Consider the following 25,572-nt stretch of genomic DNA (forward strand, 5'->3'; position numbering starts at 1 on the left):
TGGACGAGGCGTGGAGTCGCAGCTCCTCCACGCAGCCGCTTCACCACGCGGGATGAACCGTCTGCCGGCGCAGAGTGCTTGTGGACACGGCCATCCCCTCGGTCGCGGTGCCAGAGACGGACAGCCTCGGCCGCCGCCCCGCGTCTAGAAGACAAATCGAAGCCGAGCCGCTGCATGACACATGACACATCTGGCTGGCATGCACGGCATCTGGACGGCTGAGCCACGTTTGATGTGCATCCCAGGGGTCCGCGATGGAGGCGGCTCGACCCTGCCGTCGTCCCCATCGACCTCGCACAAGCGGCCCGTCTGCTGCGAGGCCCGTTGCGCGGCACGCCTGCTGGTCGTGGACGGCCCGTCGCCTAGACTGTACTTTGTATCCTGTACAGCACTTGCTGTCGAGGGTGCGTTTCAAGGCATGAAGCACTTGGGCATCCAGCTCGAAACAGCGCAGACATGACCTCTAGCCGCAGCCACTGGCTGACACGTGTTGCTGCCCTTGTTCTTACAAATGGGCAAACTGAGCTAGCAGCAAGGACCGCGTCGTCGGGTTGGCACATGCAGCGTCAGGGCCGTTGTGGCTGCAGTGCCGATGGACGACTGGAGACGGCATGGCATAGACACCACGACGCGTCGAGCCCGTCGCAGTGTCCATCCATACGCACATTCCCCAGCTCGCGCGTCTGAGCAGCAACGACACGACGTCGAAAATTTTTCCGGGCGCAGATTGCGGATGACTCTTGCTCGCAGCGCGTCGTGACTGGCGGACGGGGCCGGCTCTGAGGGCGGGTTGGGGGCACTGCATGGAGGCTCGTGGGCCGGGCCGGAGCGTTGATGCCCAACATGGACGGAGCGGAGCACATCAGACGCCCGCAGGGAGTGCCGTCGTTGCGAGAGCTGGGTCCCTGCCCATGGCGTGCCCTTGGACTGGGGCGTAGAGGCGTACTAACCTTGGGTCGTTGGTGGCGGCGGCCGTGGGTGGCAGCGCGACGGGTGACTGATGGTGGTTACTGTCCTGGGCTTATCGCTGTGCGTGGCGGCCGGAGAGGTATAAGACGGAGGTGCCGCAGAGGCCGCCGCGCTCAAAGGATGATGGACGGATGGATGCATCAAATCCCCGCTACGCCATTTGCCTGCCCGGAGCGACGCCGTTGTTGCAGCTACGTACGTATTTGTCTGACGGACAGCCGAGCACACCACCATCCACCCTTCCGGCCCAGCAGTGCGATCCGTCGGTCGGTCGATCTGGATTCTGGGCATCACCACCACACGCTTTCCCCCTACGTTCTGTACGTTGCTTGTTGCTGCATCGCTGTGCCATATCCCGAGCCACAACGTACACGGGGCAGAGCAGCGCCACAACCCATCCCCACGACCCAAGCACGCTCGACAGCACTGAGGCACCGCCGCCGTCCACTGACTGCTGCTGCCTCGGCTGTTGCAGGCCTGGGCCTCCCTCCGCACGCTCGCTCGCTGGCTTGCTTCTTTGTGCCTGCTGACGGCGAGCCCCCCCCGTCTCGGACGTGCGTGCGTGCGTGCGTGCGTGCGTCTGCGCATTGAGCGATCCGGCAGACCGTCTGAAACAGTCTAGACGCCCGAGGCCGAGTCGCATTGTTGCTGGCCGCGATTCCCCTGCTCGCCGCTGCCGCACCGTTGAGGCCGCTCGACGCATCGACGTCTCAGCATTGACCGTTGTTCCCTTGACCTGATTATATTACCACAACGCGCGCGCCGTCCCGCCGCCGCCGCCGCCGCACGCATCGCAACGCAACGCAGGCCAGGGCACCGGATCCGCGCCCCCCCCCGTCGTCATCATCATCATCACCATCATCACCACCCTTTCTTCTTCCCTGCCCGAGCGCCCAGCCCACGGCGACGCACACCAGCCGTCCAGCGAACCTGCCCGGAGCGCAGCGCCGCGGGCCGCAGATCTCTGACAAACCACCGTCCGTCTGTCTATTCTCGCATATTGCCTGCCATCCCCCTCCACCCCCGGGTCTGCAAGTCAGCCGCCGTCTCCCACCACCTCGCCCTCCCATCGCCGGCGCTCCTCTCGCCTCCCTCTCTCTCTCTCTTTCCTACACACTCTCTCCCCTCCGCGAGAGACTCTCGTCGCGACGTCTCGGGCCCGTCACGACCAGCGCCTCCCAACGGACCAGACGTTCCACGATACAACACGATACAACACGGCACGTCACGGCACGTCACGGCACGGCACGGCAACAAAGTCGCTGGCGATCACGGCCGCGTTTCCACAGCACCGCTCCGCGCAGTCTATCATGACCCCCCACGCCGGCAGAATATCCTCTTCTCCTTGCTGGAGGTTCCTCCTTTGGGTCCTGACTCCCTGACCGCCTCCAACGAACGCCCCCTTTTCCGCTGGCAGCCCGCAGCAGCAGCGCGGCTCATCACCTCTCCGTGTCCTTGTCCTCTCTGGTCTGGTTGACGACCCGGGAAGATCGACCAAAAGGCCCGGCGTGCGTCGCATCGCCCGATGCCCTGCCGCGTCCGTCTGCATTGTGCCAGCACACACCACCAGCAGACAGACCACGCTTCCGTCCGTCCATCCATCCATCCACCCATCCAGCCCAATTCCCCCGCACCGCATCGGTGCTCTTTTTTTTGCTCGCCCTGCTCTTGACCCCACAGCTGCAGGCGGCTTCATCCCTGATAGGATCACCGCCGATTGCTTGCAGACAGACCTGCCTGCTGCTGAGCGTCGGACTCCAATACGTTTCTTGCGACTCGTCCCCTTGGTCCTCGGCCCTGGCCAGTCTGCCGGGCAGAGACGGGTGACGACGAGTCGAGCACCGGCAAGGGGAGCGCTCTGACTCCACTTGCACGCACGCACACGCACGTACGCAGACAGACAGACACATACATACAAAGTACAAAGTACACATACGTTTACGGCGAGTCGCCCTAGCCGTTTCTCGAAACCCTCCCTGTAGCGTCCGTCCATTGGCGACTCGACCGGCCGTCATGGCCAAACTCAAAAGCGGCCCAGGCCGGCGCGGTCCGTCCACGCCGGCGGACCTCCAGCTGGGCCGGGACGGTCACCGCCCTCACGCCGCCGCTGCCGCCGCCGCCGACCCGACGTCGCCGCCCGACACGCCCATGGCGTCGCCAGGGCTGGCCCGCAAGAGCCCGCTCCAGCAGGCCGCCTTTTACCGCTTCTCGCGGCCGCTGGCCCAGGACCCCAACATCAAGCCCGTCGGCAACGGCCACCAGTTTAGCTACCGGCCCAGGGTCGGCCCGCCGCAGCTGAGCCCCCGGTCGTCGGCCTCGTCGTCGACGTCGGACGAGGATGAGGATGAGGATGGGGACGGGGACTCGGTCGTGGGGTTGGCTGAGCGGGGCATGCCCGTCGACGCCGATGCCGCGTCCCCGGACGGCTCGGATGCGGACGATGCCGACGGCGACGACTCGGACGAGCCGGCGCGGCGGCGGTCGGGCGGCAGGGCGCACTCGCACTCGGCGTCGGCCTCGTCAAGCTCGGCCACCGATGCGCACGCCCGCGGGACGGTGCACGTCTCGCGCATCACGGTCGAGTGCGACTTCACCATCGAGGACATTGACCCCATGGACAGCGGCTGCGAGGGGCTCGACGTGCTGCGCCCGACCGAGGTCGAGTCGAGCCGCAGCCGGTCGCGGTCCCGCCACAAGGACCTCGACAGGGGCATGATGCACAACCTGCGCAACCTGCACTGCAGCAACGAGGCGTCGGACGAGGAGGAGGAGGAGGAGGAGGAGGAGGAGGAGGAGGAGGAGGAGGAGGAGGAGGAGGAGGAGGAGGAGGAGGCCAGCGCGCCCGAGGACGACGAAGAGGCCTTTTACCAGCGGCGGCAGGAGCTGCGGCGGTTCCGGCGCGTGAGCATGTCGAGCAGCTTCGGCAAGCGGACGCACAGCGAGCTGAGCGGCGACGACTCGGACAACGACGGCGAGGGCGCGCTCGACGACGCAAACGACGTGGGCTCCAGCGCGCGGCGCATGCGCAAGCGGCTGCACCGCGGGAGCCTGCTGTTCCAGGACCCGCCCGAGCCGCGCATCGACGAGCTCGACGAGCCCGACTCGAGCGAGGACGAGTACGTGACGGTCAACTCGCTGGCGCGGGAGCTGCCGTACTATACCATGGAGATTATGGAGGTTGAGTCGAGCTGAGCGAGTCGTCCGAGATGAGGCGAGGACGACGATGACGATGGACGAATGCACGCCAATGACATGACTGCATCGGAAGGACGAGGGAGCTGGACGGGTTGGCGAGAGCCATGATGATCACGACATGAGCATGAAGGAGCATCGATGAGCGGTGTGAGAGCGACAATGACCACGACACGAGCATGAAAAGCGTTTCCGGCGGCACCGCATAGACACGCCGGCACGGTGCGAGGGGGCAGCAGTCTCTTTCGTTACGATACCTGATAGACCACTGCTTTTTTGTTCGACGTTGCACATAGTTTTCTTTTCTTGTTCTCTTTTGGATGGCTGCGGGGAGGGAGGCCATGCGCCGTGCTGCGACGGACGCGTGGGACGACATCCTGCTTGCCTGCTTTGCATCGCGATAGACCGGTCGACATAGAACGTTGCTTTGTGCGTGCGTGCGAACGAGCTCCTGCTGCTGCGTGATGGCCGGGTTTCGTTGTGCACCGCTGTTGGCTGTGCTTGACGGGGTGCATGCTGAGTGATACTGCCGTCTCGATGAGCAGAGCAGCCAGGAAGATGCCTGTTGCCAGGCACTACGAACAGTGCCGGCGCTTCAATTCGTCTTATCAGATCCTGGTCCTCTCATCGGAGCTCCACACCACAGACGAACAGCCCTTGGTCTCGATCCACAGGGCCCGCCCCAAGAGCGTCCATGCGACCAAGCAGCGCCGCGTACGTACAGTAAAGTACAACCCGCCCGTCGACTGGCGCTCTTCGGCTCCGAGAGGCCCCGCGTCGGTGCTGCGAACGTGCGTCGAGGGCCGTCGTGCGCGCGCGACGTGACACGGGCAACGTCACGAGGGGCGTGGCCGATGTTGCGCCCCCGGCTTGGAGAGCAGGCTGGGAGGTTGTAGTTTTTACGCAAATTGTACCAAGTCGATGGGCGGCGGGATGTATGTATGTGTCAGCGAGGGACGGTGGCGACGCAGCGTCCGGTGACAGAAACCGGGCGTTTCGGAGCCCGGCTTGCGGTGTTGCATCTGGACGTGTGCGTGCAGCGTTACGGTGCGGGGGGTGGTGCTGGCCTGGCTTGAAGAAGCTTGCCTTATTCACTTAGTATTCTTGCCGATGCTTGGCTTCGAGGCTCTGCCGTGTCCGCCGAAGGCTTGGAAGAATTTACGATGCGATTCTACGTCTCGGTGAGGATGCGCCGGGCCTCTTGACATGATCCGTGGACGAGCGACGCGCAACGAGCGGCGGCATGAACCTCCAGCCGTGCCAACGGTGCCCACTGTGGGACAACCGCCTGCACTGCCGAGTCAAAGGGTTCGTCTCGCTGCAACTCAATTCAGGTAGTGGAGGTACACCACTGTAGGTACCGTACCGTGGAGGCCGCGCCACTGCACCATTACCTAACAGTCCCCGAAAGAGGGCCGCCACAGCATGGCTGGGCTTGGCCGGATGCCGGGTGGTGCGGTGGGTAGCGCCGGCTTTCGGGGGTGCAGCCGCCGGGCGCGATGACGAGGGTACGGGCGCTGCGTCGCGACGGGCGACGGCCAGGGGCTTTGGCGCTGCTCGTTCCCCTGAAGGCGATTCCATCCGGGGGTGTCTGTGTGTTGGAGCTGCCCTGTCCGGAGTCCAGGACATCAGGACGGCGGGCTGCGGCCTGGGGCATCGCTTCAGGAGGTACAGGCAGGAACCTTGGCAGGTAAATACAGGTACCTAATGGAACGCCAACGCTGACGAGGGCCACGGTGAACGGCAGTATGCTGCGTTCGCACCCCAGGCCCGTCCGTCTCGGCGCTGCGGGCGTGTCGCTGATCCAGCCCCCGGCCGCGTCTGTCGGGCCATGGATGCTACCCCGGAAGGGCAAACGCCTAACTAACGTAGGCCCTGCGCACGTCGGGAGGGGAGCCGTGACCTGGCCGCACCGTGGCAGACGCCGGCGCTGGGCGGACGAAACGCATGCACGACAGCATCATCGCCGTCGTCATGTACCACCTCGGCTGCGCGCCATGGCTGTTCACGAGACGAATCCTGCAGTGCTTCCTCCCTGCCCTGCCCGCCGTCAGCAGCAACACCACCACGAGCGCCCACGCCCGCGCAGCCATATGGGCATACGTGAGATGCCTGTGAGCTCAAGCGAGGTGGACTGCGAACGCCCCCCCTTGCCCCTCGCAGCGCCCCGCGGGCCCGGCGGCGGCTCTCGTTGGCGCGGTGGGGGGTTCAGGTGGACTGCAAACGTGGAATGCGGCGGCCGAGGCCTTGCCGTTAAGTGACACTCCGGAGAGAAAGCGACCGTTAAGTGACACTCCGGGGAGAAAAAAAAACCAAAAATTCGGTCATACGGGCCTCCGAGCTCCCCTCCTCCACTCTCCCCCCCTCTCCGGCGCGGTGCGTCTGTTTTGCGCGCTTTGCAACGCCTTGGCACTAGCCACGATCTTCTCCCGTACCTGCACTTAGGAGTATAGCCCGCCCTGCCGTGCCCCCTTCGTACCAGGCATGTTGCCAGGGCGTCTCGTTCCCACGAACCCGAGGCCCCCCCCCCCCAAGTCTCGTGCTCGCTCTGGCGATGGGGGAGCCGCCGTCGCCCTCCCGAGTCATTTTGCTTGTCGTCGTCCTGTTCGCTGTTTCTTGACGGGCCTCCCCGCTCTTGCATTTCCCGCCGCCGTGATTATATATACCTGCCCGCCCAGACCTCGCCCTCGCTCCCATCCGCACACCTTGAGTTTTCGGTCGTCGCGCCGTGCCAGTTTCTACCGCCTGTACCACCCCACCCCACCGAGCGTGATAGGCTGTCCGTGGCCTCTGCTAGCGTCCCTCGGCATCCGTCTTCCAGAACCCAAGGGCCCTGCGTCATCCCGCTGTCGAAAACGCCGACGGTCGCGCAACCTGAGCAGGAGAAAAACTCGAAAACACACCTCGTCCCCCATCGCACAACCCGCATCCGCCGCCATGAACACCAGCGCCGTCGAGAGCAAGTTCCTCGCCAGGCCGGACGAGCTCGGCATCGTCGCCGTGGGCTTCTCCGGAGGTCAGGTGAGCAAGCCGCGACGCCGTGGCGGACGCCGCGCCGATCACCCCCCTGCAGCTGCTGGCCCCTGCCTCTGACGTGCCCCTCCATCCCTCCGTCGGCCCTCCTTGCCCACGAAGCTGCAAAGAGCAATGCTGACGATGCACCACAGCCCAAGGCCGGTGTCGACGCCGGCCCCGCGGCGCTCATCGAGTCGGGCCTCCTGGGCGAAATCAGCAACGAGCTCGGGTACAAGATCCACGGCGACACGCAGGTCAACGTGTACAAGGACCTGGCGCCCGAGCAGGACCCCGACTACCGCGGCATGAAGAACCCGCTCAACGTGTCGGCCGTCAACCGCAAGCTGCAGACGCAGGTGTACGAGCACGCGCGCGAGGGCCGGCTGGTGCTGACGCTGGGCGGCGACCACAGCGTGGCCATCGGCACCATTGCCGGCTCGGCCAAGGCCATCCGCGAGCGCCTCAACCGCGAGATCGCCGTCATCTGGGTCGACGCCCACGCCGACATCAACCGCCCCGAGGACAGCGACAGCGGCAACATCCACGGCATGCCGCTGGCCTTTGCCACGGGGCTGGCCCGCGACGACAAGGAGGAGTACTTTGGCTGGATCACCGACGACATGCGCCTGAGCGTCAAGAAGCTCGTCTACATTGGCCTGCGCGACGTCGACGCCGCCGAGAAGCGCATCCTGCGCGAGAACGGCATCAAGGCTTTTTCCATGTTTGACGTCGACCGGTAAGCTGGTGCCGATTATGCGAGACCTTTCACCTGGCTAACGATTGCGTCCAGGCACGGCATCGGCCGCGTCATGGAAATGGCCCTCGCCCACATTGGCAGCGACACGCCCGTCCACCTGTCGTTTGACGTCGACGCCCTCGACCCCATGTGGGCGCCCAGCACCGGCACCCCCGTCCGCGGCGGCCTGACGCTGCGCGAGGGCGACTACATTTGCGAGTGCGTCCACCAGACGGGCCAGCTGGTCGCCATCGACCTGGTCGAGGTGAACCCGGCCCTGGCCGCCACCGAGGCCGGCGCCCAGGAGACGGTCCGCGCCGGCTGCTCGCTGGTGCGGTGCGCCCTCGGCGACACGCTGTTGTAGGCTTGTAGTGGGCTGGGGGTTGACGCGGATCGGGGTCGAGCGGCGTGATTGGTCGGAATAGAATGTCATGGCATGGCAGTGCAGCTCAGATATCCTAGAATTGTCTTTACGCTTGATGAAGCCGGTATTGAACATGCGGTGAGGACGCTGCACGATGCAGGCTGGCCTGTGCACACGGCCGCTGATGGCCCCGCTCTTGTGCACAACAGCTGTTGGACAGGCTGGAACCCTGCCAGAGTTGTAGTGGGCCGGCCTCGCCCGCGTCCCCGTCGACGGACGCAGCACAGCCCCGGAGCCGTCACGTGGAAGTTCCGCGGGTTCGCCGTTGGACGCGTTCAAAGGAATTGACACCCGACTTGGCGATCGACGGAGCGCTCGGCACGACCGGGGGCTGTCGGACGATGCGGAGCATGCGGAGCCCCAGCGCCAACGTTGGTGCACCGTCAGCGGGCCGGCTCCGAGTGGGGCGCGGCACCGCACGGCCCAGCACCAAGGGCGGCAGTCGGTCCCGTCTCACCACGGGGCTTCGTAGCCAGGCCGCACGACTCACTGACTGGGACTTGGGCGGGTACGCTATGCTGTATATTGGATCAGGGTGCGAGCATCGCAGGTGAATGGACATGCGTGTGTGAGACAAGCTCTTCAACTTTGCGGGCATCGGACAGTTTGCTAGGGCAACTCGCGAGGCTTCATGATTTGTCTATAATACCTAGTTGATAGGTCAAGATGCAGAAAGAATGGAAAAAAGTGCACGGCGGCCTTGGGTGACAGTTCAAGGCCCATTCCGGTGACTGCAATATCCGCTGGAGCAGTAACCGCACCTCTCGCCGGCATTGCGGGCATCGATGCCGCCGTCGCTCGCCGTGGCACAGCAGTGGCCCGACTTTCTCTTGCGGCTGTTGCAGGGTCAGCACACAAAAACTCTCTGTACGTGTCGCCCGGGTCGGGGAGGTTAGGACGCACCAGTTGTGGCCCGAGTTCGTCTTGGCGAGAAAGTTTCCTCCGCACTCGTCACCTCCTCGCGATTGCCGACCCCTTGCGCTTGTCCAAGATGCTGTCGGTGGGCGTCGGCATCGGGGTCGCCTCGGTGGGGACGTCTTCGTCCTCTGTCGCGGTGGGCATGGTCTCGACGGCCGAGGTCTCCTCCACGGGGACGTCGTCGTCCTCTGTCATGGTGGGCATTGTCTCGACGGCCGAGGTCTCCTCCATGGGGAAGACGTCCTCTGCCACGGTGGGCATGGTCTCGACGGCCGAGACTGCCAGCACCATGCTGCACGCCGCCAGGATCGCCACGCAGGGTCTCATGGTGTCGTCGGGAGGCTTGGACGCGGTTGAAGTAGTAGTTGGGATAGACTGCGATGTCGAGCGATGTCTCGATGCCGGCCACGGGCGCCATGGACCGCGTTAAATAGCGGCGGCTCTCCAAAGACTGCCATTCTCGTGGCCGCCGGACGGCTCGGGCGTCTTCGTGGCAAGCATATAGTTCATTTCCGCTGACTGATGGACCGTTGCGCGTCGTGCAAGAGTCTTGATATATATGGTGACGAGACTGATGAGGCTGATGAGACTGAGGTAAGCGGAGGACGACGGAATCTGACGATGCCCTCCACTGCGGTACCTGGCTAGCCTGGCGGCGGAAGCTAGTGCAATCTGTCGGCCGGGCCGGTCAGCGGCCCACGGGAGGCGGTAGTGCCTAGGTACACTGTAGGTGGCTGGAGCTCGGCGGCGCGCCCGCAGCTGCATCCCGGCACCAGCACGAAAACCGACCTGCCGAATCGTGCACATGGCCTCGACATTCGAGGCGAGACACGGAGCCGCCCCATCTCAGCGTGAGCCGCTGCGTCCCGCTGCGTCCCGTCTCCACGGGGACGGACGGCCACAGCAGGCAAGCACCTGACGCGCGACGGCGGCCCAACCTGGCGTGTTGGCTCCCGCACCCGAGGCTGGGCCACGCGGCCAGCGCAGGCGGTTCGCGCGCCCATCGTGCTGCAACCGACGACGGGGCACGGCAATGACCAGCGACGCCAGACGAAGCCTCGCCGCCGGACAATGTACCGCTGGGACCGGATCCCATTCGTCGGAGGTGTTTTGGCATTTGGGTACGGTGCCTGGCCTGCCCGTCTGGCAGCTGGTGGTTCCACCGGGGAGACGGACAGCGCACCAGCAGTGGGGCCTTGGGCGTGAGACGGCACCCGACCTTGGGCGCTCATCTGCCTGAGGTGCGGCCCAGCAGCCAGCCACCCCGTGCAGCGCAGCGTCTGGTGCAGTGCCATCGCCGCCGTCCAATCCCGCGCCGGCCAGCCCGCCCGCGGCCCCACGCGCGCCACGATCCGCTCTCCGCCCGACGTGCTGGCTGGCCGCGCCGCGACGCTGCACCGGCGAGCACGCACACTGTCGCAAGCACAGCGACCCGTGCATTGGGCACTTGCGTTGCCGGGCGCGAGCCGTCGGGTCTCTGTCTGTTCGAAACCTCCCATTGAACCCCTGCTCCCGCAGCGCGGGCCAATCGCACGGGCGCCCTCGGGTCGTCTGCTTTAAAACCTTGGACTCTCCGCCTGCGACGCTTTGGCGCCGTCACGATCACGGAGGCGGGGCGTTGTCGACGCGACTGACGAGGCAGGCGACTGACGAGGCACGCGCAAGACGTGCGTCTGTCTGCACTGAAGAGCAACGAACGACAAAGAAGCTGCCGACGCAGGTCGAGACACACTGTTTACGACTGACGATCGACGACCAACGACTGACGACCGACGACCGACGGCCGACGACAGAATCGCAACGACGACAACAACCGCCACCCGCCTGAGCAGCGCCCGCGGCCCAGCAGCGGCCAGGACCGGGCACAATGGCCGTCTCGTCGTACCTCAGCGGCAGCTCCGTCGGCTACAACCGCCGCGTCGTCAGCCACATCCGCACGTACAGCTGGCCGCCGTGGCAGCTCAACTTTTGGATCTTTGTCATGCTGCTGGCGTCGGCGAGCATCGTCGGCGTCTTCTCCACGTTTATCCAGATGCAGGTGCAGCTGGAGCTGCCCGTGCCATGGTAGACACGCTCAGTCAGACGCCGGAACGAGACACTCAACTAACTTCCGCAGGTACTTTCCCTACTACATCACCGTCGGCGGCCTCGCCATCCTCTTCATCGCGGGCATCTTTTGGCTCATCGCCAACCGGCGCCTGCTGCCGGCCATTGTCATGATCGGGGCGTTTATGCTCTTCGTCATGTGGCTCGTCGGCCTCGTCGTGGTGTCGATGCAGCTCTGGGGGCCCAACGGCTCCGTGCAGAGCAACTGCAACCTGCAGGTGTTTAACCAGGACCCGCGCGGCCTGAGCATCGAGACGCTGGCGTGGATGCAGCAGCGCAACATATGTGAGTCGGTGCGCGTGTGCGTGTCGGATGCGGTGCTGACGCCGTCCAGGCCAGTCGTGGCATCTGGTGTTTGCCATGGCGCTGACGGGCTCGATATTCCTCGTCTGGGTCATGATCATGGCGTACCAGGTCTTTGTCAACTCGTGATGCATCGTCTTTGACTGCGGTGCGTGTTTGGGTCGATTGTCGCGTTGGTCTTTACCCCGGTGCGTGTCTGGGTCGGCCATTACATTGGTTTTCGAGTCTTCCTGGGTGCCGTTGGCAGGCCATCTTCGTCTAGGCCGTGGTCATCGCCGTTGGCTCGGCAAGGTCGCAGCGGCTGCCTGGACCGCACCGAGCTGATGCGAAATCGCGCACGGCACTCCGAGATATTTTCCCGCTGCCTGTATACTTTTTCTTTGTTTCCCTTTTGGATGTGGCATCACCGACCATGTGCGCGACGTGGGAGGCGACGAGTTCGGCTGGGGCATATGCGGCGTTTGGGGGCACCTGGTCTACAGGACAGCGAGCGCTTCAACTGTATTGTACGCGAGCAGCGTTGGCATTTGAATTGAGCACATAGATCTGGACATTGGCTGTCCATCATACGAGCGCAACGGCCATGAGCGCCCTCGCACGCAAAGCGTGGAGGCCTCACCGTCTGTCCAGGGTGCGTCTGATTGTCGCCGTGGAGCTCGCACCAGCTGCTGGCGCCGTCGTGCGCTGCGGCGACTGGAGCTCCGGTGGGCTGGGCCAACACCGCGGGCTGGCCGTGTTAGTGCAGCCGCGGCGCCCAACCAGGCACGCTGGCGTTGGCAGGTGGGCGGTGGTTCAGCTGGGCAGGCCAGTTGAGTTTGGCGCTCGGCTGCGTCCCTGACGAGGCCAAGCCAGCCCCTCTTGCGATGAGGCTACTAGGTAGGCTAGTAGCTTCTCTTGCGATGAGGGGTCATGGGTGAGGGGCTTGAGTGAGGTCTTGTCGTTGACTCGGCTTGGTGCTGCTCGATGCCGTCCAGCTCCCTCACGGTGCATGCGTCAGGGCTGGCAGCAAACGCAACGCAGGCAGGTGGACGGCGCAGCGCCAGGTTGATCTCGCGTCGATCGGTGATGCAACATGGCTCCCTGTGAGCTCATACAACTGGGTCTCGTCGAATCGCCCGGGAATATCGGCAGGCTCGCGCCAACCTGCGGCGGGTCGGCGATGCGCGGCCGACCGATAAGCTTCGCGCCCGCAAAAGCCAATGAGCCTGTGGAGGCGGCGCATCGACGCACAGCGAGTGCCTGGCTGCATGACGTAGCGCGGTGCTTCCTTCAGCTTGGACAGACGATGATGGCCGCGCGCGGTGGAGGCGGCGTCGCCGATTTGGGCGCTGGCCGGTGGGGGAGGGGTAGCACAAGCTCGTCGCTGGGAACGGGTCTTTGCACGTTCGTTGGCTGGCGTGCATGATGCCATGGTCAACCCGTTGCGGAAGCTCAAGTCGAGGAAGAGGGGAACCGTGGCGGGCGACGGCGACGGGTATATAAACCGTCCGTCCGTCTCCCATCGGTGATCTGCCGCCGCCAAACGATCGACCAGCCGCATCACTCCAATCAAGAATCAAGACATCCACTACACCTACATCGCCATGGATTTCGTCAAAAAGGCCGCCGAGGGCATCAAGGGCTCCTCCTCGAACAAGGACCAGCAGGCCCAGGCCCAGGGCGGCGACGGCCAAAAGGAAGACTACGTCGACAAGGGTACGTGACGCCTCCTGTAACATTTCACGTCGTCCACTGCCCAGCATGCTCGTGCCCCCCCGTGCTTGCGTCCATGGCTGACACACGGTAGCGTTCGCGTTTGGCGCCTCCAAGACCGGCCACAGCCTCAGCCGCGAGCAGCAGGAGAAGATTACCGACGGCGGCCGCAGCGCCTACGAAAAGGCCACCGGGTGAGTGCCATTGCATCGCGTCGCTGGCGCAGGTGTACAGCCCAGTATGCGCGTGCCGGGACTGACAGCGTGCAGAAACAAGGTCGACCCCAAAATCTCCAACTAGGCGACGTCATGGGAGGAATGCGGAGTCGGGTCGGGAACGCCCGGATAGATACCACGTCAGTTCAATTTCTAACAGATTCATGAGTCAACGGTGCATCACGGTGAATGCGCGACATGATGCTGGTACGATGCTCGACATGATGCTCGGAATGATGCTTGGCAGTGAGATGCTTGACAGTGAACAACGGGTGGTGACCCTGGTGGTGTCGTAGAAGCGGCTCGTGCGACGGTAGGCGGCACCGTGCGCTGCATGTTGACGCCCCCTCGCAGGCGTTGACACGCTGGTCGCCGTGCTTGCATTGACGGTCGAGCGCTCCCTAGCAGACCCTGCTCACCGGTGGCGGCTCAGAACAGGCTCCGTCAATTGATTTCCAGGCTGCGCGTCTGGCGCCTGGCACCTGGCGCGTCTGGCGCGCTGCGAGGTGCTGCCCGGGCAACCCTGCCGCCCCCTTGCCCGCCCACTGCATGGCTGCAGGGGCCGCGCCGAGGCCTGGCACTCCACTCTAGGGCTGTCGGGTGGATTCCTCCAGGGCTCCCGGTCGCTGGCCCCTGCACCAGGCAGCTGTGAGCGCGGGGCCTGCGCCAAACGGGCAGCTGGCAGCTTCAGCCAGATCGGGTCGGGTCCGTTCGTGCATCACGCTGCCCCTTGCCACGGCGTCTGTTCCAGTGCATGCTCGACCTCAACCCACGCCTTTCATAATCCGAGGCGCTCCGAGAACCTGCATCCGCACAACAATTCCGATCGCACGCGCTGCCCTCTCTACCGACAACCGACGCGTCCCCATCACGGCAGCCGAGTTCCAGCGACGACGAAACGCGTCCCCGAGCACCCTGCCCTGACGTGCCGCGTCGACTGTCGTGGGCAAGATGCGCCATGGCCCACGATGAGACTCGCAGCGGCCACCAGCCGAGCCTCGATCAATCACGGCCCTCGACGGCGATGCGCGTCGAGGACGGTTCTGCGACGGACACTGAGCCGCACGACACCGAGCACGAATTGCACGATGCCGCGCCCCACGACGGCGCCGACGCCGCAGACGATTCCCTTCTCGATCCTCACCCTCTACCAACAATCGCCCCTCCACCACCCCAGGCCGCATCGCCAGGCCGTCCCGAGAGCAGCCTCATCGAGACGACGGCCGTCGACCAGACGCGCGCCCCCGACGAGACCATGACCGAAGAGGCCGTCCGCCGGCACCTGCAAGACGTCGAGTCGAGCTTCCTGCCCACGCTGTCGCCCATCGCCACGGGCTCGACCAACGGCGAGGGCGGCGTCGACGACTCGTACGTGTTTGACTCGCCCGACAAGGCCGCGGCTCGCCCCCTGCCGCAGCGCGACGACGACAACGACGACGACGCCACGGCCGTCAGCAACACCACATCCAACCTCGAGACGCTCGACTCGTCGCCGACCGCCGCGGCCGCCGCGAGGACCATTTCCCGCGCCGTCAGCATGGCGACGAATCCCGGGGGGGACAGCATCAACGCTCGGGGAGACAGCATCTACGGTCCTGGCGAGGACAGCATCGCCGACGAGGACGCCGCCGCCGCCTCCACGTCGCAGTCCGTCTCCGAAAGACTAGACGCGGGCAGCACGCCGGGCAACTCGCTGCGCGTCGGCAAGCGCCCGCGATACCTCCGCAGCCGCTTCGGCAGCCAGCGCTCGTCGACGTCGTCGTTTGTCACCAACCCCGAGTCCCACGACGGCAGCGAGGCGACCGTCGGCCACGGCCTCGACTACGCCCTGCACTCGGGCGGCGCGGTGCCGGCCTCGGGCATGCCGCGCGGGCCGAGCGTCGGGCTCCCCCGGGCCATCAGCTTCGGCAGCGTCGCCTCGGGCGTGGGCGCCGACGACTACGACGCGTCCCCCGGCCACCAGCTCGAGCCGCTCGCGGAAATCGACAGCCCGCCGCAGAGGCGCCGCGACGGCACGGACCCGATGAGCACGCCCAAGCCGTCGAGGGAGCGCCTCGACGCCGCCGCCGCGCCGACCGACACCGTCATCGCGCAGCACGTCAGGAACGTGCACGTGCCGCCGTCGCTGGCCAAGGAATACAAGTCCAAGAACGGGCTCCAGACGCCGCGGCGGCCATCAGCCCTGACGGCGAGCATCGGGACCACCGCGGCCGGGCGCCCGGGCAAGAACCTGACGCTCAAGGAGCAGAGCAGCACCATCGAGCGCCTGTCCAAGGAGAACTTTGACCTCAAGCTCAAGGTCATGTTCCTCAGCGACCGCCTCGACAAGCTGTCCGAGGAGGGCATCAAGGAGATGATTTCGGAAAACGTCAACCTCAAGACCAACTACGCTGTGCTGCAGCGCGACAACAAGATGCTGCGGAAGCGGGTCAAGGAGCTGGAGCGCCAGGCCAGGGAGGACGACGACAACGCCCGCCCCGGCACGGCGCGCAGCGGCGCCGACTCGGCGGACCAGCAGCACGCGCCGCGGATGGACGACGACGAGGCCCAGGAGCGCGAGGTGGAGCTGCTGTACCTGCGGGAGCGCGTCGAGGAGTACGCGTCCGAGATTGAGCGGCTGCGCAACGAGGGCGTGCACCGCGAAAACGAAAAGCGCAAGATGGCCGACCTGGTCAAGACCATGGGCGACCGCGCGGGCGAGAGCCTCGGGCGCCAGGAGGAGGCCGACGTCTGGAAGGACCTGCTGGAGCAGGAGACGGCGCGCCGGGAGCAGGCCGACGAGGACAACGCCAGGCTGCGCGACGACGTGTTTCGGCTCAAGCGCGAGCTGTCGGCGGCGGCAGCGACCGCGACCGGGGGCCAGGGCGTCGCGCCGATGCACCACACGACCAACATCTACAACATCACCAAGAAGCACAGGGACCCCAACGCGTCGCCGTCCCGCCCCGTGTCGGGCCTGTCGGGCGACGTCGAGGAGTCGCACGCCGGCCTGAGCGCGGCCACGACGCTCGTCGAGGACCTGCGCCGGGAGAGCGAGCAGCTGCGCCACGAAAACGCCGAGCTGCGCCGCGAGGTCGGCGCCCAGACGTCGATGCTGGTGTCGCGGAACCGCGAAAAGGACCGCCTGTACTCGGAGATTGAGGAGCTCAAGATGGCGCAGCGGCGGGCGGCGGGCGGGGGCGTCGGGATCGGCGGGGGTGTCGGCGGGGGCGTCGCGGCGTCGACCGTCGACAGCATCCTCGAGCGGTCCGCGTCGCGCGCCGGAGGACCCGAGCGGCCCGGCTCGCGGGGCAGCGCCAGGACCCGGCAGACGCTGGCCGAGGACGACGAGGCGGAGCGGGAGGAGCTCGAGAACAGGCTGGCCGAGGCGCGCGACCGGCTCAGCGAGGCCAAGCTGCAGAACCAGGAGCTGCAGCGCGAGCTCGAGGCGTGCATGCACGACTTCGAGACGGCCGTCGAGGACAAGCGGCGGGCCGAGGAGACGGCGCTGACGCTGCAGGAGGACCTCGAGACGGCCGTCGGCGACCTGGTGGCGATCCAGGCCGAGCGCGACGAGGCGCTGCGCGAGCAGGGCGACATGGAGGGCGAGTTCGAGGCGCTCCGCCGCGAGGCGCAGGACGAGATCGACGCGCTCGAGGCCGAGGCGGACCAGCGCAACGAGGACGTGGAGCGGCTGCAGGCCGACCTGAGGGACCGGACCGAAAACTTTGACGCCTTGCAGGAAGAGATGCGCAAGATGAGCGAGGCCCTCGTCGGGCTCGAGGACGACCAGGACGACAAGATGCGGCGGGTGGCGCAGCTCGAGGAGGAGCTCGAGGCGTCCAACCGGGAGCTCGAGGAGCTGGAGCGCAAGCTCATCGAGGCCAACGACAAGAACCAGCGGCTCGCGGTGCAGCTCGAGTCGTCGCAGGGCGAGGTGGCGTTTCTGCGCGAGGAGCAGGAGGCGGACAAGATCCGCATCGGCGACGTCGAGGCGGCGCTGGCGCACACCGAACAAGGGCTGCGCGACGAGCGCGAGCGCGCCCGCGAGCTCGACGGCCGCCTGCAGCAGGAGCGCGTGCAGCGCGAGGTGGTGGCCGGCCGCGAAAAGGAGGAGGTGCAGCAGATCGTCAACGAGCTCAACCGCGAGGCGTCGGCGGCCAAGGACGAGGTGCGCCGGCTGCGCAAGAGCCTGTCGTCGCGCGAGGTCGAGGCCACCGAGTGGAAGGAGAGGCTGATTGAGCTGGAGAACAACCTCCGGGAGGCGCTGGGCGACCTCAACGGCACCCGGTCGTCGCTCCTCAAGGTACGGCTGCGCCCGCTCCTCCGCAGACTGATCCCCCGAGGCACGTTTACTGACAGCAGGCGCTCCCCCCAGTCCATCGCCAAGATGCAGCGCGAGCTCGAGAACACGGTGCGCGAGCTCGACGGCTCCCGGGCCGCCGTCAACGAAAAGGACCGCCTCATCAAGCAGCGCGACGCCCTGCTCGAGTCGCACGCGCTCGAGAGCCGCCGCGTCGCCGAGCTGCTCGACAAGGAGCGCGTCGCCCACCGCAACACCAAGTCGCAGTTCGACACGTTCCAGAAGACGCACAGCCACCTGACGCAGACGGCCAGCACCCAGGACGTGCGCATCGCCGAGCTCGAGACCACCCGCGGCCAGGACCGCCGCCGCCTCGCCCAGCTCGAGCAGACGGCCCGCGACCAGCTGCGCGAGCGCAACGAGCTGCTGCTGGCCCTGTGGCAGCACCTCAGCGCCCTCTGCGGCCGCGAGTGGCTCAACAACAACGCCCTCGTCGACCGCCAGGTCGTGCCCTCGGTCGAGGTCATCGCCAGCCGCCTGCCCGGCTTCTCCAAGAACCTGCTCGCCGCCGTCAAGGCCGTCGAGGCCATGTTTGCGTCGCTGCAGGCCAAGATCCGCGCCGTCGAGCGCGACCTGCACCGCGAGTACCAGGCCCTCGAGAACAACCTCGACGTGCGCGTCAAGAAGCTCGACCGCCTCGAGGCCATGGTGCGCAACTCGATCGCCGCGGGACCCCTCGCCCACGACGTGCAGGGCCGCATGCAGCGCCTCGAGGACGCCTACCGCCAGCTCAAGGTCGAAAACGCCACGCTGCGCACCGCCCACGACGTCCGCAGCCGCGCCTCGCACGCCGACGGCGCCCTGGCCTACGCGGGCGGCAGCGGTGGCAGCGGTGGCGGCTCCCCGTCGCCGGCCGTGCCGCGCGGGCCCAACGACCGCGACAGGAGCCGGTCGTCGCGCCAGGAGCGGAGCAGTAGGTCTGCGGGCTCGACGGCGAGCGGCATCCCGCGCCCGGCGGCCCCGTCGACCACCTACGGGGCCATGGACGTGGCGCTCGCCGGGGACGCCGAGGGTGGGGCCGGCAGCGGCAACAACAACAACAACGACAACCGCTGGCTGTTCCGGCTGCGCGACATGGAGTACAAGCTCAAGATGGAGCGCGAGGGGCGCAACCAGGATCGTCAGGCGGCGCGCCAGCGGCTGGGGGGGCTGGAGCTGGAGAACCGCGACCTGCGGGATCGCATGCGGCGCAGCGAGGAATAGGGGAGGTGGTGGACGTGGTGGACGTCTACGGTTGCTTTGCCATCATGGGTCTGGGTGGTCTGGTTCAGTTGCTTGGTGTTGCGGACGGGGCATGGGATCTCTTGCTGTCACTGTACATTACTTGCTGTGGTTTATCTACGTATGAAGCGTCCCCATGCTGGCCGCAGTTATCAATGCCCTCGCCGTAGGCTTCGCAGAGCCGCGCAATGTGCTCGTCACGGAGGCAGTATTTCCAAGGTGACATTGGGGTGGCCCGACGCCGACGACGGGGCGGTTCAGCGCGTCGATCTCGTGCTCGACGTATCCAGCGGCTACGGTGACGGCAGCGGGGAGTGGATGTGGCGGGGAGCAAGGCGACGGGATGAGATGTGCGGGGGACGGGAGCAAGACGACGGGATGAGATGTGGGCAGACAAGCAAGACGAGACGGCACAGTGTCTACGGTAACAAGTACGTGGTACAAACGCGGCGCGACGCTACGAGCCAAGACCGTGAGCCAGTTGCGATGGTGTGCCGTGGTCCATTGCCAGTGGCCCGTCGAGGGTGTCCCGTCGTCTGCGGAGTTCCCGAAGCGGAAGCCCCGTGCACTTACACGACAGCGAGGGCTACCCAGGCCGGCTATATTAGATATGTCCGGAGCGGCGCCCGCCCGCCCCCTCGTTTGTCCATCTCCGCGAGGGCATTCAGTCTTGCCGTCTTACAATCTGTTTGCCATCTGTGCGTAGATGACGATGCTGATGCGACCGGACGCGGCCAGGATGTTGCCCCCTCGCGTGGCCATGAGCGTGGTGCCCGCGCTCACCCGGTCGGCGAGCGTGGCCTCCGCCTCCGCCAAAGAGAGCCCCCCCAAAGACAAAAAGGAGGGCGACATCTCCGACGCCTTCGTCTCGCTGTCCGGGGCCCCGCGCGAGCCGCTGCCGGACCGGTTCCGCCTGCTCAAGCGCGACCTCGTGCGCGGCAGGGAGGCGGCGGTGGCGGCGGGATGGAGGCGGCTGCTGGGGCGGCTGCGCGCGGAAAACGACGTGGTCGCGGCGCGGGGGTCGGCCGTGATCCCGCAGGTCGAGCTCGCGGACCTCGAGGGCGGGTGCGCGCGGCTCCGGGACGAGATACGGAAGCGCGGCGCCGTGGTGGTGCGGGGTGTGATTCCCGAGGCCGAGGCGCGCGCGTACAAGGACGAGGTGGAGGCGTACGTGGCGGCGAACCCGCACACCCGGGGTGAGTGCACGTCTCCTCGATATGCTTTGCACTGATGCGACTCTCATGTGAAGTGATGGTGTTGACTGACAACCGACGGCGAAGCGTTCCCGCCCGACGACCCGCAGGTCTTTGAGCTGTACTGGTCCGCCCCGCAGCTCAAGGCGCGCGCGCACCCGTCGCTGCTGCGCGTGCAGCGGCACCTCATGACGTCGCTGTGGCACGCTGCGTCTGCGTCTGCGCCGGTCTCGCTCGCGCACCCGCTCACGTACGCGGACCGGCTGCGGATCCGGCAGCCCGGGGACGGCCGGTTCGCGCTGGGCCCGCACATGGACGGCGGCAGCGTCGAGCGGTGGGAGCCGCGCGGGTACGGGCTGGGCGGCGTGTACGAGCGGGTGCTGGCGGGCGACTGGGAGGCGCACGACCCGTGGGAGGCGGGCGGGCGCGTGGCGGCGGCGAGCAATCTATACGACGGGCTGGGCGCGTGCTCCGTCTTCCGCGCCTGGCAGGGCTGGCTGAGCATGAGCCGCGCGGCGCCGGGCGAGGGCACGCTGCTGGTGAACCCGCTGATGCACCTGGCGACGGCGTACGTGCTGCTGCGGCCCTTCTTCCGCGCCGTGGACCCGGCGAGGACGGGCGCGGCGCTGCTCGACGAGGACAACTGGGTGCTGGCCGGCGACGAGGACATGACGAGCGACCTGCAGGGCGCGTCCCCGGGGCACGGCCAGGAGCTCAGCGAGGCGCTGCATCCGCACCTGGAGCTGGGGCGGACCATGGTGCACGTGCCCGAGATTCGGCCGGGCGATTTCGTCGCCTGGCACTGCGACAGTGAGTCTCTGTCTCTTCCCACAGTCCTCGCCTTCTGTCGTGGGCGACTCCATGCATTCGCTGACCGACCGCCCGCAGCCATCCACGCCGTGGACCGCGTGCACGCCGGCGCGTCCGACTCGAGCGTGCTGTACATCCCCGTGTGCCCGACGACCGAGGCCAACGCGGCGTACGTGGCGCGGCAGCGGGCGGCGTTCCGGGCGGGGACCCCGGCGCCCGACTTTCCCGGCGGCGAGGGCGAGAGCCGGCACGCGGGCCGGCCGTCCGAGGCGGCGCTGCGGGGGTGGGCCGGCGCGGGGGGGCGGCAGGCGTTTGGGCTGGAGAGGCTGGAGGCGGGCGAGGGCGAGGGCACAGACGCGGGCGCGGGCGCGGGCGCGGGCGCGGGCGCGGGCACGCAGGCCGGCGAGCGGGAGGCGGTGGCGCGGGCGAATGCCATGCTGGGGTTTGCGTGAGCTCAGCGGCTCTGGTCTGGCTGGTCTCATGGTTTTTTTTTTTTTTTTTTTTTTTTGGCCGGTTGGCAGGCAGGCAGGCAAGCAGGCATCGCGCCAGGCATTGTCGCTGGTCATGGGCCCGCGCGCCGTGTCGATGCTGTATGCTGTACCCTGAGGGCCATTCATTTCTTACGTCGCATCGAGCCCTCTGCCACATTCAATTCCTCTGTCGTGTTCGATGCCCTGCGTCACATCCTGTCTGCCTCGCGTGCATTGGGTGCGTCCGTCCCATGTCCACGGACGACTCGCGGCCCATGCAATCTGAGACGCGCCCACGCTGCCGTCTGCCATCTGCAATCATTTGTAAGCGCACGCTCAGCGCATCCACGGAGATTGCGCGCCTGCGTCCGAGCGAGATCGTCGCAGCTTCGACGTGGCCCGCGTCGCGGCGTTGATCGTGCGTGCAGCGTGCAGCGTGAAGAACGTGGTGGGTTCTTGACTCCTTGAGGCACACTTCACCCCCGCTCGACGTCAAGCGGTGGGTCGCGGGCGGTCGACAGCCCGACGGGCCGAGCAGGGTTCACCTCACGATGGTGGTGGTGTGGTGGTGGTTGACAGTTGACACCGGACCAGCCACACAACACGTTGCGAATCCCGTTTCCAATCTTGACCGTCTCCGCCACACACAATGCGACCGTTTCCGCCAAACCAGTCGCTGTATCCCGTACAGTCGGCGCAACGCATCCGCCGCCCTCACCCGCCAGCCGCCACCACGCACCCACGCCTACGGCCCGCGTCCATCATTTTCTAATCACGACGTGACGTGCCGCCACACACCGACCATCCGCCCTGTCGCCCTGCCGCCCGCACGCTCGCATTCGTCGTCGACGCAATGCCACGGACACGACCCGGCTGGTGCGCCCCTGCCACGCAGACGCAGCCCACGCCGTCGCATTCCCTCGCGATTCCATGCAATTAATCAGCCGCCGCCGGCCATCTGATCCACTGAAGCCCCGCGGATGCCTGTCGTCGTCGTGGGTCGGACGTGGTAGACGGCGCGCTAATCCCGTAGCCCGCCTGCCCGCTGCGTCAAGTGTCTCGTCGCCAAACTCATTAGTAAACACTGACGTGGGAGATGTGTCCCATGTCGGGCCGCGCTGGACCAAGTGGAGGAGATGCGGCCCCACGGCGTGACGGACGGGCGGGCGGGCGGGCGGACGGACTGGCGGGCGGACTTGACGATGGGACGGGGTACGATGGCAGGATACGACGACCCCTATATAGCCGGCGCCCCTCGACCCCTATAGGTATACCCTCGTCCGCAGCCCTTCCTCGAACATCCAGAGCAACATTCCCTTCCCAGTCCAGTTAGCAGCAAGCACGACATCACATCCGCCCGCCCACCATGTCCTACTCCCTCTACGACGCCTCCGTCGTCCTCGCCCGCGACGCCCTCGCCTCCCTCACCTCGGTCCTCAAAAAGGGCGAGGCCCACGCCGCCGCCGACAGCCTGCCCGAGGCGCGCCTCTACCCGGACATGCTGCCGCTGGCCTTTCAGGTGTACATGATGACCGACACGGCGTCCAAGATGTGCGCGCGCCTGTCGGGCGAGGAGCCCGCGGTGCTCGAAAACAACCTCAAGACGTTTGCCGACTTCCACGCCCGCATCGCCCAGGTCGAGGCCATCGTGGCCAAGGCCGACCAGGCCACCGTCAACGCCCGCGCCGCCGAGGTCGTCACCATCGGCCTCGGCCCCGGCAAGTCGGCCCCCATGGCCTGCTCCGCCTACGTCAACGGCTACGCCCTGCCCAACATCTTCTTCCACCTGACGACGGCCTACGGCATCCTGCGCAAGGAGGGCGTGCCCCTGGGCAAGACGGACTACCTGGTGGCCTTTGTTGGCAAGCACGTGTCGCGGTAGATGATGCACGGGGTGGGGTCGCGAGCGAAGAGCTAGATGGAAATATTCATGAATCTGCCGTCTCAGGACGAATGGGCCGATCCGGCTGGTGTTGATGTGCATGTGCAGTGGCAGTGTCGCCAGAATTTCCCAAGTACGTAGAATAAACAACCACTGTGGGCACACACTGTGGGCCTCAACACCAGCTGTCAGTGTCGCGTGGTTCATCTCCAGACCCACCCTCCATCCTCCTCCATCCTCCACCATCCTCAACCCGCACTCCACGGCATCATCATCACCATCGCCGCATCATGGCCCCTCACTGGTGGGCTCTCCGCGTCATCCAGGCCTTTGAGGCACGTGACTGCCCTCCACCGCCCATCGTCGCACGCTGACCGCCCGCAGGACAGAATCATCGCCGTGGTAGGCCCTCCATGATCCGGCGTCACGATAGGTGCACGCCGCTCACGCGTACAGATCCTCCGCCAGCCCGGCTTCCACCGCGCCGTCGGCCGCATCCACCGCACCATCCACGAGCGCCGCCACGGCCGCAACCCCCACGAGCCGCTCGCCCCGGGCGAGGCCACGGCCGACCCCGCCTCGACCGGCCGCCACCACACGTTTCTGCGACACTTTTGGCAGGAGCTCAAGAACCAGTTCCTCGGCCGGCCGACAGACCTGCCGGGGAACAAGCCGCCGAGGTGACGCACGCGGCCGGGCGGATGCCGGTATCACGACCTTTGACTGGGGCCCACGGATGAGGCCACGCGCACCAGGAAAAAAAAACGTGCATTCGCTCAGGCACCGCTGCTACCCCCCCAGCACAGACACCACGCCGTCAATCATGTCCTCGATCCCATCGTCCTTGCGCCCTACCCTGCACATCTTGACCTTGCCCCGGGCCGCGTGCTTGCACCGCTTGTCCTTGTCCCGCCAGCAGCTCGGGCAAAAGTCGGGGTCCCAGCAGTGGCTGCACTTGAAGCACAGGTCCTTTTTCCGCATCTTGGTCTTGCACTTGATGCACTTGACCCCCATCAGCCAGCTGCCGTCCTTGTCGCGGATCGGCAGCTCGTGCTCCTCGAGCTTGACGCGCCCGAGCCCGTGCGGACAGCGGGCGCCGCCCGAGACGCACCGCTCGCAGTACCCGAGGCCCTGCGGCTTGCTGCACTCGGCGCAGTGGAAGATGATGTCGTCGGGGAGGATGCCCGCCTCGCAGCCTGCGCAGATCATGGCCTTGCTCATTTTCATCGGCGCTGCCTGCGGAGGCTGCGGGGGAAACGTCTGTGGAAGAAAGGGCGGGAGGGCGGCCCGCGGAGGAAACGCCCGAGGAAGGAATGGCGAAACAGGGGCCGAGGCCTGAGGCGATGCTTGGTACGGCGGGCACGGGCTCGCCCCCTGGAGCTCCATCAGCCACATGGCGTGCACAAACTCGCCCATGGTGAAGCGCCCGTCCCGGTCCGCGTCGGCCTGCTCCCAGATGCTCGACAGGTCCGCCTTGGTCAGGCCGGTCTGCTGGCCCGCCTGCATAAACACGGCGGCCGCCTCGATGGCCGTCAGGTACGGCTTCCCCTCGCAGTGCTGGTGAAAGACGCCCTCGAACCGGGCCTGGATGCTGGGCGGCGGCGCCATCGGGACGCCCATCGATGCTGAGATTTCGTTTGCGGGGCAACGCGGTTGACGTTGGTGCGCTGATGACACTAGATGTGAGAGTAGATTGGGTACGACTACATGCTGCTTCCCACATGCTGCTTCATTCGGGGCCGTTTCTAATAAATAGACAGACACGGCGGCATCTCGTCATGACCGGCACGCACACGGTCGTCAGCCACATGCGCCTGCAATCGTTTTTCCTAATCGGGAACATGCGACCCACCCAGCACGGCCCCGCCTTGCTCCACGCCACGTTGGCAGGTTGGCACACTCAGCCTCAGCTCGAATCGCTTGCCTCGACCATCCTTGACGGCTCTGAGCCTGTCGCCACCGGGTCCGGTGCTTCACCGTGCAAGTCTTGGCTACGCTGCTGGCTGCTGATGCGCCGCCACAACCTATGCGTCACGAGACCTCATGCAGTGTCCTCCAGGGCAGACGCGTCACAATGGGTGTCG

At 66.4% G+C, this 25,572-nt stretch overlaps 10 protein-coding genes across 11 annotated transcripts; 8 read left to right on the top strand and 2 right to left on the bottom strand.

Moving 5' to 3' along the window:
- Positions 1 to 2,982: 2,982 nt before the first annotated feature.
- Positions 2,983 to 4,161, top strand: JDV02_003872 (uncharacterized protein; the record flags this gene model as incomplete). The annotated part of the gene is made up of 1 exon (XM_047985044.1): positions 2,983 to 4,161. The coding sequence occupies one exon, from the start codon at positions 2,983 to 2,985 to the stop codon at positions 4,159 to 4,161; it is 1,179 nt and encodes a 392-aa protein (XP_047841019.1).
- A 2,446-nt stretch (positions 4,162 to 6,607) lies between these two features.
- On the top strand, positions 6,608 to 8,387 carry CAR1 (Arginase). The gene is made up of 3 exons (XM_047985045.1): positions 6,608 to 7,182; positions 7,329 to 7,912; positions 7,967 to 8,387. The coding sequence occupies exons 1-3, from the start codon at positions 6,646 to 6,648 to the stop codon at positions 8,274 to 8,276; spliced, it is 1,431 nt and encodes a 476-aa protein (XP_047841020.1). The 5' UTR covers positions 6,608 to 6,645; the 3' UTR covers positions 8,277 to 8,387.
- A 900-nt stretch (positions 8,388 to 9,287) lies between these two features.
- On the bottom strand, positions 9,288 to 9,581 carry JDV02_003874 (uncharacterized protein; the record flags this gene model as incomplete). The annotated part of the gene is made up of 1 exon (XM_047985046.1): positions 9,288 to 9,581. The coding sequence occupies one exon, from the start codon at positions 9,579 to 9,581 to the stop codon at positions 9,288 to 9,290; it is 294 nt and encodes a 97-aa protein (XP_047841021.1).
- Positions 9,582 to 10,591: 1,010 nt separating this feature from the next.
- JDV02_003875 (uncharacterized protein) lies at positions 10,592 to 11,818 on the top strand. Of its 2 annotated transcripts, XM_047985047.1 has the most exons (3): positions 10,592 to 11,318; positions 11,371 to 11,645; positions 11,695 to 11,818. In XM_047985047.1, the coding sequence occupies exons 1-3, from the start codon at positions 11,122 to 11,124 to the stop codon at positions 11,790 to 11,792; spliced, it is 570 nt and encodes a 189-aa protein (XP_047841022.1). In that variant the 5' UTR covers positions 10,592 to 11,121; the 3' UTR covers positions 11,793 to 11,818. The 2 variants fall into 2 exon arrangements, with proteins under 2 accessions (XP_047841022.1, XP_047841023.1); XM_047985048.1 differs by having other exon boundaries at positions 11,371 to 11,818.
- Positions 11,819 to 13,246: 1,428 nt separating this feature from the next.
- On the top strand, positions 13,247 to 13,655 carry JDV02_003876 (uncharacterized protein; the record flags this gene model as incomplete). Its single annotated transcript, XM_047985049.1, has 3 exons — positions 13,247 to 13,358; positions 13,450 to 13,549; positions 13,625 to 13,655. The coding sequence occupies 3 exons, from the start codon at positions 13,247 to 13,249 to the stop codon at positions 13,653 to 13,655; spliced, it is 243 nt and encodes an 80-aa protein (XP_047841024.1).
- An 873-nt stretch (positions 13,656 to 14,528) lies between these two features.
- Positions 14,529 to 19,115, top strand: JDV02_003877 (uncharacterized protein; the record flags this gene model as incomplete). The annotated part of the gene is made up of 2 exons (XM_047985050.1): positions 14,529 to 17,855; positions 17,928 to 19,115. 2 exons carry the CDS (start codon positions 14,529 to 14,531, stop codon positions 19,113 to 19,115), a joined length of 4,515 nt encoding a protein of 1,504 aa, XP_047841025.1.
- Positions 19,116 to 19,872: 757 nt separating this feature from the next.
- Positions 19,873 to 22,074, top strand: JDV02_003878 (uncharacterized protein; the record flags this gene model as incomplete). The annotated part of the gene is made up of 4 exons (XM_047985051.1): positions 19,873 to 20,329; positions 20,414 to 21,136; positions 21,215 to 21,584; positions 22,035 to 22,074. The coding sequence occupies 4 exons, from the start codon at positions 19,873 to 19,875 to the stop codon at positions 22,072 to 22,074; spliced, it is 1,590 nt and encodes a 529-aa protein (XP_047841026.1).
- Positions 22,075 to 22,858: 784 nt separating this feature from the next.
- JDV02_003879 (uncharacterized protein) lies at positions 22,859 to 23,625 on the top strand. Its single transcript, XM_047985052.1, has one exon. It carries the CDS (start codon positions 22,973 to 22,975, stop codon positions 23,486 to 23,488), a length of 516 nt encoding a protein of 171 aa, XP_047841027.1. The 5' UTR covers positions 22,859 to 22,972; the 3' UTR covers positions 23,489 to 23,625.
- Positions 23,626 to 23,778: 153 nt separating this feature from the next.
- JDV02_003880 (uncharacterized protein) lies at positions 23,779 to 24,172 on the top strand (the record flags this gene model as incomplete). The annotated part of the gene is made up of 3 exons (XM_047985053.1): positions 23,779 to 23,823; positions 23,873 to 23,890; positions 23,945 to 24,172. The coding sequence occupies 3 exons, from the start codon at positions 23,779 to 23,781 to the stop codon at positions 24,170 to 24,172; spliced, it is 291 nt and encodes a 96-aa protein (XP_047841028.1).
- Positions 24,173 to 24,277: 105 nt separating this feature from the next.
- JDV02_003881 (uncharacterized protein) lies at positions 24,278 to 25,108 on the bottom strand (the record flags this gene model as incomplete). Its single annotated transcript, XM_047985054.1, has 1 exon — positions 24,278 to 25,108. One exon carries the CDS (start codon positions 25,106 to 25,108, stop codon positions 24,278 to 24,280), a length of 831 nt encoding a protein of 276 aa, XP_047841029.1.
- Between the last annotated feature and the right edge of the window lie 464 nt (positions 25,109 to 25,572).

This window comes from Purpureocillium takamizusanense, chromosome 3, assembly GCF_022605165.1.
Source record: "Purpureocillium takamizusanense chromosome 3, complete sequence".
Taxonomy (NCBI): Eukaryota; Fungi; Ascomycota; class Sordariomycetes; order Hypocreales; family Ophiocordycipitaceae; genus Purpureocillium; species Purpureocillium takamizusanense.

What these genes read in the sequence shown, in the direction of transcription:
- JDV02_003875 (XM_047985048.1), top strand. Translation starts at nt 11,122, where the DNA reads ATGGCCGTCTCGTCGTACCTCAGCGGCAGCTCCGTCGGCTACAACCGC. An exon ending in CTGGAGCTGCCCGTGCCATG is followed by an intron (nt 11,319 to 11,370) that starts GTAGACACGCTC and finishes TAACTTCCGCAG; the next exon opens with GTACTTTCCCTACTACATCA.
- CAR1 (XM_047985045.1), top strand. Translation starts at nt 6,646, where the DNA reads ATGTTGCCAGGGCGTCTCGTTCCCACGAACCCGAGGCCCCCCCCCCCC. An exon ending in TGGGCTTCTCCGGAGGTCAG is followed by an intron (nt 7,183 to 7,328) that starts GTGAGCAAGCCG and finishes GATGCACCACAG; the next exon opens with CCCAAGGCCGGTGTCGACGC. An exon ending in TCCATGTTTGACGTCGACCG is followed by an intron (nt 7,913 to 7,966) that starts GTAAGCTGGTGC and finishes GATTGCGTCCAG; the next exon opens with GCACGGCATCGGCCGCGTCA.
- JDV02_003879 (XM_047985052.1), top strand. Translation starts at nt 22,973, where the DNA reads ATGTCCTACTCCCTCTACGACGCCTCCGTCGTCCTCGCCCGCGACGCC.